At 38.1% G+C, this 11,141-nt stretch overlaps 1 protein-coding gene across 1 annotated transcript in view; it reads left to right on the top strand.

The window, feature by feature from the left end:
• The first annotated feature begins 3,133 nt into the window (after positions 1-3,133).
• LOC105447146 (NACHT, LRR and PYD domains-containing protein 12-like) overlaps positions 3,134-11,141 on the top strand; it is a 39,575-nt gene continuing 31,567 nt past the window's right edge. Inside the window, exons 1-4 of the mRNA XM_030978745.1 lie at positions 3,134-3,234; positions 5,390-5,679; positions 7,046-8,721; positions 10,347-10,505. Coding sequence (XP_030834605.1) covers positions 3,143-3,234; positions 5,390-5,679; positions 7,046-8,721; positions 10,347-10,505 — 2,217 coding nt within the window. The 5' untranslated portion in view covers positions 3,134-3,142. The remainder of the gene's footprint in view (positions 3,235-5,389; positions 5,680-7,045; positions 8,722-10,346; positions 10,506-11,141) is intronic.

Raw genomic sequence — 11,141 nt, 5'->3', positions numbered from 1 at the left:
TGTATGGTTTTGAATAAAATGAACTGAACTGAGTCTCGGCCCCCTGGACCTCACGCCAATTAGTGTCCTGCCAGTGTCACAAAGGTATCAAAATATACTCATCTGACAGTAATTTATTATCCCAAACCCCTGAGCTTCCAAGGGCTCCGCCCCCTGGACCAAACGCCAATTCGTGACCTGCCAGTGTCACCTTTAAGGTATAAAATATGCTCATCTGATGATAATAAAACCCCTGGACCCAACACCAATTTGTGTCCTGCCAGTGTCACAAATAAGGTACAAAAATATGCTCATCTGACCGTTATTTATTGCCTTAAACCCCTGAGCTTACGGAGCTCCGCCCCTTGGACCCCACGCCAATTCGTGACCTGCCAGTGTCACAAATAAGGTATAAAAGTATGCTCATCCGACGATAATTTGATGTATAAAACCCCTCAGCTTCTGAGGTCTCCGCCCCCCTGGGAAAAAAACCCCGTTAATTTTACCTGATAATATGATCTGCTTGTTAACTTTAATATTTATCATCAGGCTATTAAAAGTATACTTCTTCAAACAAAATACAACTTTTGATACGAGGAATGCAGTGATGAAGGTATCGCAGTAGGAAGTAGAGGCTAGATTCGGTCGGTCACACCGAATCCCGACCGTCGCCAGCGGGTCCCGGTTTCGCTTTTTGGAAGCCGATGCTCCGATAAAAATAATTAAATATATAAGATATTGCAGTATTGCACACCACAAAAATTAATCCATCTTAAAACTCTTAAGTATTTAATTTTTACCAATATGTTTTTCATACTCTAGCTCATCCTGAATCAATCCGAACTGCCAATATAAATATGGGTTGCAAAGCAATTCACTGTTCGCGGCATGCATGGGGTTGTTACCATGCGCAGCTGCGCAGCTAGCAAGCAAGCTAGCAACTGGTCGGGTCTCGACAGGATGAATAAATTAGGTTTAAAAAAACATTAATGTTGGAATTATAAAACGGCTTTCTAAAAAATTCTTCTTTACAACATACCGATCGAATATATTTTTAACACAAAATAAATATTTCCCACCTATTTTAAACACTGCATGCTTTTTTAATAGCTGAGAATAACTTAAAGTTGATATTCTAAGCAAATAAATGTCCCTTAATTTGGTACCTACGGCAAGCATATGTTATTTATAGGTCTTTCAATTACATAGCATATCACCAAAAAAATCTGGCTACTCGAAATCCTTAATTGAAATGTCGAAAATATCCGCCTCTCTTTGCGTAGAAAATCAGTCACGGCGCTGGTCTACTATATATGACATCACGTCCGGGAAAGAGTATATTCACGTACCCGGATGTTCCATAGCTAACATGTGCAGAGTGATACGATTTTCTGCTTATTTTTGTTTCAAAGGCTGAAAAGTCTAATAAATCATAATTCTATGTACAATTCTTTACCTTCCCCTAGTACTTCATAGTATTAATATCAATTCCCCTTTTAAAAATTATGACATATACATGCCAACGAAGTGCTATTAGTCGATATTTTCACCATGTAATTTTTGTTTTGGTGTTGAAATCGGCCCAGGCACGGAGTGAACAGTAGCTGTCTACCCATGCACAGTTCATTACCATACAGCGATCTCCCGATGGTTTCTTCTTCCTTTTCCCCATGTCTTTCGCCTTCCTTGGCCCTGAAGATCCTTCATCTACCAATTCTGACACCGGTAGTCAGGAGCAAGTCTTTGTTAGTTGTTTTTCTTAGCTGGGCAACGTCGCTTTCATTATCTTGCAATTGCCGATAAACATATAACTAGCGCACGTACGTTCCATCACAAGCAAGCAGCGCCTAGAGCAGCGGCTTGGTCTTACCTCCCGATTCTGCTCGCTTCACGAACGTTCATGCAAGAGCCGCATCACTAGCCAAAATATTATAGAGGAAGCGCGCTTGCATGATCTCGTTCAAGTTTGATATTTTACAACATAAAATGTTTAACTGGTACTGTAGGCCTATCCTTTTTTGAGGCAGTCACACTCATCTATGATAAGTGCTATCATAGTTCTAGACCTATTCGTTTTACAAAACTGCTCCTGTATCTTATCTGATGACAAGATAATGCATCCGCCTATTCATACGTGCACGATTTAACCTTGTTTCCTAAGCTGTAAACTCGTTTTAAATCTCTACCAAATAGGTGAATATGAGGATATAAAAAGAAATCAGCGACTGGAAAATGTTGCTTCGTTATTCTTCATTCAAATGAAAACAGAAAATCCATCAAATATACTCCTTAACAAGTACAAATCTAAGCTCTGACTAGATAGCATTTACGAAGGGATATCACTGCCATTCACTCTCACTGAGCCCATGAGTCCCGTTCGTGACGTCACGGATAGAGGCCCGACTCTACATGCACTTCCGGGTTTCAGACAGTTTGGTAGAGTTTACTCGCATAAAATCTAAACTTGTTTTTGTCAGTTGGACACCATTTAGTGTTATTCTGGGGGTTAAAAGCTTTCTATTGATGTAATTATCTCAATATTTGGGATTGTCTTAGAGTATCAACTTTAATAATCATAAAAAGTTTCGATACTGATAGCTGTTGCAAGGCAAGTTCGGACTAGTCACGGAAGGAATGTGCAATACACTTCATTAGCTGTTATGCGTCACTGTTACCGTCACCGTCACTCACTTTCCTTAGTCCAGACTGCTGCTTCTATCTTATGCATGCTCCACCGAGATCTCTGCATACGATGCAGTACATGATGACCCTTATTTCGCGCTGTGAAAGAAACTCGGCCGCCCCGATTGACAACTACCAAAACAATTCACAAAATCATCGTTATCTGCCCAATTACTGTATTTCTCGAATATGAACCCTGCGAGGCACAGCTTCTTGGCTGGTCCCAGCAATTCTTCCTAAGGGCGGGTTTCAGGAGGCGGGGGCAACACAATTTATGGCGTCGAAAACCCCCCAAATTGTTCACTATTATTAGATAGATATATATAGAGAATTGAAATCCTCTAAAGGATCTTCAATCCATCTGCTTTATGTACGTAATGTAGATATTTCTGAATAATATTTTCAGGCACTGTTGCCCACGATGTCATCACCATTTTCCAGAGGGCTACATTTCTGTCGAGTTCGAAGGACATCTTACACCATGGGTGGATTCTGCTTTCTCTACCTGCTCCTGATCCTCTTGATGAGATCTGGTGATGTTGAAACCAATCCAGGTCCTAACACTGCAGAAAGGTATGCATACTGGCTTACTTCGAGTCATTGGGTCATCGCGTCCGGTCGGGTGGTTGCGTTACACGACCTTGCATAAAACAAAAGATCATGTGAAGATGCACGTTCAGGATGCGATCTTAAGTAGATTTACTGAAAGGTTTTCACAAAGTGTCACGTAATTTGGACCAGACCATTTGAAGATGAGAAGGATTTGTTTCACAAACATATCCCCTGACATTTCATAAATAAATGGCATGTTAATTTTCACAAAAGGCCGGGTAACGCTACAACCTGACCCGACATGATGACCCGATGATTCAAAGTAAGCTAGCCTTTATACGAGTAACCTTTGTGGGTTAACAATAGAGTTCAGTTCTGGTCACGCGATTGCATTGCAAAAGAAACAGCTAACTAGTGTGGAAGTGATTCCAAAGGTTGATCATGCATGTAGCGCAACAGTATTGGTATATACTGTTTTGTTTTGGAGTCGTCAAAATTATTATTTGGCCCAGTCTTGCTAAAAGTCACATGAACTGGACACAGAAATGTGTATATATGACTACACAAACATGTGTCGTGAAAGTGTGGTCCACATCAAATTATTCGTCATATTTTGAGTATGAGGGCATTTGAAGAGCCATCTTTTTCAAGGAACTTTTTTCTATGATACTCTTCCACACCAACATAAACAGAATGAAAAGGCTCACAAATTATTTACACCTTTCCCAGAACTCGACTTTCTCTTTGTATGTGACACTTTAAGTTATCATGTGAATACAAAATATGCATATAGACTATGCAATGATGCAGATAATTATCATGATGATGAAGGTAATAATAATAATAATAATAATAATAATAAATAATAAAAATAGTAGTAGTAGTACTTATAGTAGTACTAGCAGTAGTAGTAGTAGTAGTAGTAGTAGTAGTAGTAGTATAGTAGTAGTAGAAGTTGTAGTATATTAGTAGAATCAAATAGTAATAATAATGATAGTATGTATAGTCAAACCTGTCTATAGCGACCGCCTAAGGGTAACACAAAAAGTGATCGTTGTAGACAGGTTGGCGTTGGCCGCAATTTTAAGCCGATCGATAAATCTAACAATGCAAGTTTCTTTCCCGGTGCTTAAAAATTAAATAAACAAAGAGTGGTACAGTTTTTAGTCAAAATAAAAATACTAAATGATTTAACATATTTTTATTTCTTGAAATTGTCCAGCATATCAAACTATATTTGAAATGAATAGAATGAACGAGCCTGAATAATTAACTGACAGACAGCGCGCCGCCCACTCGCCTCTCACAGGCGATTTGAGATTGAGATTGAAAAGGTTTTATTGATTGCACTTCGCAGCCAGATGGCTGAATTATGAACAATTTACATTGGCAATGAATTATAATACATACAAATGTGGTTGAAAAGTATAATATACAGTATATAACAAAATTCATAACAAAGTTCATAACTAATATGACTAAGGCAATAACAGGCAAATTAATTCACGTTTAAAATATATTTTGTGAGGTGACAAAAGAGTAGGTCAAAGGATGAGCAAGCAGGCCCTTTGCTCTTCAATACACGCTCTCATTCCTATACACGCTCCTATTCTCACTCCTGTACCTTGGACACTCTCATAAACCCTCACATTTACACTCTTATACACACTCCAATTCACACTCCCATACACTAGCTAAAGGTCTACTCGCTCATCCCTGGACCTCTCGTGTCAAGCAGTGTCGGGTATTTAAAAAAAAATAAACAGGCCAGTGCGAAAACTAGTGAGGCATCGATCGCGAAGTTCATGAGAATGCCGCTGTATTGCTAAGTATTCAATAGGCGATTATCATTATTATTAATATTAGAACTAGTAGTAATCTTTTTCTTATTGATATTATCATTACTATCTAACCATAATTGTATGTACTGCCAGATTCTGCTTTAGGCAGAATGATTACCTTTGCGAGAACAATACCGCACTCACCTGTAATTTGGGGCAGTATGTTTCAAATGTTAATATCACAGGCAATATATTCTGATATCCCCAGCTTGTTAAATTGCACGCTCGAGCACGTAATGCAAATTGTTGAGTGTCACATAAAAGCTTGTCAGCCAATAGGATGCTCTCCAACTAAAATACTATCATACCCAATTGATTTATTGTTCATTTTACAGTACTGTCAGTGAAATGGAGTTCCTGAAGCTGGCCCAGGATATCGATCCATCTTACTACTACAATGTAGGGATATCTCTAGGGTTCTCCCATGCTCAGCTTAAGGCAAACCTGATTGAGAATTCGAAGAACTTCAAAGATGCCTTTATGGATGTCTTTATGAAATGGAATGTCAAGCAGCAACCTCCACACTCAAACAAACGACAGCTTTTGGCAGACAAACTACAAGAGATTGACTTGGGTGGCCTATCAGACGGATTACTTGATGGACCTCCATTTCCAAAGATCACAGGTAAACAGACTCTAAGTATTGCTACACCAGAAGACATAGAAAACCATTCATAAAAGCGAAGTCAATTTTTACCATTTAGATAGTGATCGTGCTCTGTGTTCTAAACATTTGCCTCTGTTTACAGAAGTGTCCAATTTCATCAGGCCCCATGCATGTTTTAAAAATTTACTAATTAAACTTTAATAATCTTAGATATTTTCTGGACCCCAAAATAGTACAAGCACTTTGAGTGACAGCAGCATTTAATGTGTGTCAGCTTTCGTTATGTGCACATGTTCTACAAACAAATTATATTATTTCGGGTCATTCCATAATGATAACTGTAATTATGCATCTGCTCACGGAATTTAATGTAGGACAAAATATGTTTTCGGGTTGTATGTCCATTCATCCTACGTGTTTGCTATTGCGATATCTTAAGAACCACTTGAGGTATGAAATTCACACTTGTTGATAATATGTATCACCATAAGAAGATAATCTTCGATTAGATTTGGGTGTAAGTGGGTCATAGAGGTAAACTTAAGAAATTACAGGTTTTAGCCTCATGATATGTCAAGAACCATTTGAGGTATGAACTTCAAACTTGGTGTTATCATGCATCACCAAAGCAAGATGAAGTGATTATATTTCGGGATAGGAAGGTCAAAGGCCAAAGGCCATGAGGGTCAAAAAAAAATTCAGAGTTTTAGCCCCATTATTGCAATGTCTCAAGAATGGTTTGAGCCATGTGGTGTTGGTATGCATCCCCATATTGAGACAAACTGATTATATTTGGGTTAACTTAAGAGGGTCAATTACTAACTACATATGGTTTGCGTCACCATAGGGAGAAAAGTGATCAGATGTTGATTTTTTAGGTCAAAGGTCAAGGGTTGGAAAGGTATTTCAATCAACATGTAATTATATACATATATATATATATATATATATATATACATGTAGAGAGAGAGGCTTTTTGCTCTCATTGTAATATTAAGAGATTGATTCTAGCCCTGATCTTAACTGAATTTAGGCAGAGGAATACTGGAGACGCAATCACATTTGTCTTGTTTTTTCCTTCAAAATAAGATGTGTGATTGTCAGGGAAACTCTGTATTGCTGAAATGTCGTAGGAAAAATTATGCCATTGATATTCATCTACTAGTTCCTGAATACAATAATTACTCAGATTTTAAATGTCCTTAAAATTGAATGTAGTCATATAAATTCAGACAAACGTGTAGGACTCCTTGAGTACATGCACCTAGTCGTACATTGTAGGTCACACTATTAGCCTCGGGCCTTTTCAACCATTTCAGATGTACATATGATCAAACTATGTTTATCTATACCAAGCGAATGTGGATTATCTATTAATTTTTAGGAGGGCCATCAAGACCATCAGAATCACAGTCCAAACAACTTTCTCCTGAACTGGTTGAGCAGTGTGCAAATGATTTCAAGTTCAATTACAGGTCAACTCTCTGTAAGATCAGAGCTGATCCTCTCAAGCCTTCTTCACTTGTGGGTTTTGAAAAACTACACACAAATCTTGTATTGGAAGAAGAGGATGGAACTGGCAAGCAAATAATAGATTACAACAATTTTATTGATCTCAAAGTCAATGGAGAGTTCCCCAAGCGGATCTTGGTTCAGGGAGAGGCAGGGGCTGGAAAAACTACATTTTGTGCTAAGATTGCCTGGGACTGGATTGAAGGGAGGCATTTCAGTCACTTTGTGTGGGTCTTGATCGTTCCTCTACGTAAATTTAAGCAACACACTATTGGCGAGATTGCAAAGTCTTATCTGGCCAAAAACAATCCAGCAAAGGTTTCTCAGATAACTGAGTATATCCGGTCAAATCCTAACAAGGTATTTATCGCATTAGATGGGCTAGACGAATTAAGTGGCAAATTCATGAAGACAAAATCTTGCGAATCACAACCTTCTTATCATATGCAACCTCAGCCATCACAGCAAAGTGTCACCCTCTCAGAGGCATGTCGAAGCTCATCTGAGACTGATGACATTGGACTTGAAGATATTCTTTGTTCAGATCAACTTGCCTCTTGCCCAGTCTTGGTGACCACTCGCCCATGGAGAGCAGTAGAGATTAGATCAGATGGTGATCTAATGAAGCTCTACACATTCATTCATGTTGAGGGTTTCAACAGAGAGAATTTGTCAGTTTACATTCACAAATACTTTCCAAAGGATGAGGATAAAGCAAATCGGCTTATCCAGTTCATCAGTGAGAATGATGTCATATCTGAAAACATGGCCCACTTTCCTATATATGTAGCCATGTTGTGTCTTATGTGGAAAGAACGTGACAAGCAAAAACTAAAGGAAATGAAATCATTGAAAACCTTTTCTCAGATTTTCAAAGAAATGATTGCCTTTCTAAAAGAACATTATGCTCAGAAAGAGGTGAATAAAGTAGGCAGCTCGTCACTTATTGCCTATTTGAAAGATATTGAGGAGCTCCTTGGACCTATTGCCAAACAGGCCCTCAATGGTCTGCTAGAAAATACATTGGTTTTCGGTGAAGATGATTTCGAAGTATGCCCAGAATCCAAGGACACTGCTTGCAGGGTCGGGATTTTGTCTCAGGAGGACAGAATTACTGCTGACACGGATACACATGAGAGGAATTCTCATGTGCAATTGCCAGTTTTCTTCCCTCACAAACTGTTTCAGGAGTACATGGCTGGAGTCCATCTTGCTTCCCTATATGAGTCAGATCGTGATGAATTCAACAGGCTGATTGATCAAATAGTGCTGCCAAAGGAGGAGGAGTTTAAGTATCTCCTGTACTTCACTGTGTCACAGAACAAAAGTATTGCAACCTATGTAATTAACTCTATGCTTCAAGAACTATCGGTAAAGGCTTCTAAGATAGAGATAGATTTCATTGTTGATGTAGCTTTTGAGAGTCAGGACCCAGATGTTGCAGCCTTGGTGAAGGACAGGGTTTCTTCATTGAATATTGAGGTGGCCATATCCCCATACACGACAGCACACACTGTAGCTGGTTATGCTTTCATTGGACCACATGTGGTAAGTTTAATCATAGTTTGATAAACATGATAGTTCAACCATTTTGGTACAAGTTCTTACTTTTATACCTTTTGCACTTTTCTTACAGTACAACAGTATACTTATGGCAGGGTGCATCTCGACTAGCACATGTGCTTTTATTTTCCCCTTTTTACCAACCAGTAGTTTCTGTTCTCAGTATATAAATATCATTGTAGAAATGTATTACTGCATTGCTGTTGGAAAAGAACTCAAATCAAAGAGGTTTGAACAGTAATAATTTGGAAACTAGAACTGCAATCGTAGAATGAAATGCATGCATTGATGCCCATATTTCTATTTTTAAGCAGATGAATGATCCTATGTACACACGCTCGGCAAGGCACATGTCATTACGCACGTATGGTTTTCCATATAATTTGGCGTATACGACCTTGTATGCTAACATACTAATACGTGACGCATATAGTGCAGGGTATGAAATGGCATCTAAAACGTCCCGCTTGACAGATTTTCAAAATGAGACAATGAGATGCCCTGAGTTTGGCCCCCAGAATATACTTGCAAAATTCCAAGATAAAAAATAAATAAAAAAGGGGACAAAATCAATCTGAAAATTGATGTTATAGCCAATGTTACAGTTGGGCAGAAACCCTGCGTAATCTGATTTGTGCCCTGTTACAATTTCGATTTACTCAAAATTTTCTGAGTGGACATACATGTATACTGTTTATGGTATCATTTGAAGCCGCATTTCATTACAGTCATTTTGACCCCATTGTCATCCATGCTATTAGCGTGGATGACAATTAAATGTACTAGAAGCATGTCACACATTGTAATGTTATGCATAGCAAATTGAGCATTTTTTTACAATAACCTTGTAATGATCAACGTCAAGAAATGTTACCAAACTTGGCAGGCAGTTGTGAAGAAGGTTGATACACATGTCTGCTATAAAGTTTCATAGACCTAGTACGGTTTTTGAGAGCAATTTCTCGCGCAGTCGGTCAATAGTGAGGTGCATCTGTTTTCTTTCTTTCTTTTTCTTTTTTTTTTTTTTACTGAAAAAGGGATATCTTGAAGTATCTAAATCCGAATATGACATAGCTATTGCCACATAAACACATCCATTTTCAAAACTTTAGAGGGTGCTATTCATATCATAAGTAACCATTGATCTGTGAAATTCGGCCGAAACGTGGGCAATGCAAAGATAAAGATGCTGTAAAAAATTTGGACCGAATGGAATTGATATGTCAAAGTTATGGCAATTTGTCTTTTTCATTGGTCAATATTTAAAGAATTTCATCAATTCTTGAAAGAGTTGGTTTTGGAGTTAAATTTAGAGTATGAAGATGGCATTTTGAGGAGCCTTTTGTATGACAAAGATAAAAAAAAACACTTTTGCACTATCTAGAGTAACTTGTTAGAAGTCTGTAGCATCTAGGATAGTGGAGGTAGGTAGGCCAAAAGAAAGGTATATGAAAACAGAGATGTGTAAATGCTGCCCTCTTACTCTCTGTAGTACGTTCTAGCAGCATATCTAGGGCAACCTCTCATGTAGGTAACACATCTATGTCTAACATCCAAGTGAACATCTATATTCTGCATTAAACCAGTAATCACTTTTTCATTTTATCCAGGTTGAACTCGGTAGAGAGAGAGATTGTGGACCTACCATGTCACTTGATGTGGCAGACATAATATCATGCTCCATGCCATCCTTGAAGAAAGCTTCTCTATCAGGTGCATTCCATCAGTGTTTTTTTGAAACACTTGCAAGGAAAGAAAGAGAATCAAAGGTGAGCAGTTCATCCACAATTGTGATGCATGTATGAGTGACTAATTTAATTTCATCCCATTACCCCCTCTTCCCTTTTCTAATCTACATTTTACTTTTCTTTAATTCTTTTAAATGTCTCATATATGCTGGTTCTTTTGACAGAAGGATCAATGGTCTTTTCACACTTTTCACAGGCGGCAGCAGTGTTAACAAAAGCATTTAAGTGTGAATGCTAACCGTGGAAACCTTGAGGGTGGGCGGGGAGCACCATGTAAACAGTCGTATGCTTGTACAACCTGAATGCTCTAAAAGAAACTCACATGTAGGAAGATCGCAACATACTTAAAGGGGAAGTCAACCCTGATATTAAGTTTGTTTTAATAAAAGCAGAAAAATAAGAGAAACAAATAAATGAAAGTTTGAGCAATATCTGATTAAAGATACAAAAGTTGTTACAAGGAAGTTTTGAAGCAAGAATTAAAGAAATTATTTATCGAATGATTATTTCTAGAAGTGGAATGGACTAAGTGCCCTTGTAAAAAATTACCATGGCAACCATGGTTCTTTGTCCAAATTACCATCCACCATTCGAACCATGGTAAACATGGTATCAAACAATAAAATTACCATAGTTTGATATCATGTTATTAAGTTT

The sequence above is a fragment of the Strongylocentrotus purpuratus genome, unplaced genomic scaffold, assembly GCF_000002235.5.
Source record: "Strongylocentrotus purpuratus isolate Spur 01 unplaced genomic scaffold, Spur_5.0 spur5_scaffold_1, whole genome shotgun sequence".
Classification (NCBI taxonomy): Eukaryota; Metazoa; Echinodermata; class Echinoidea; order Camarodonta; family Strongylocentrotidae; genus Strongylocentrotus; species Strongylocentrotus purpuratus.
This window is presented reverse-complemented; position numbering and strand designations above follow the sequence as displayed.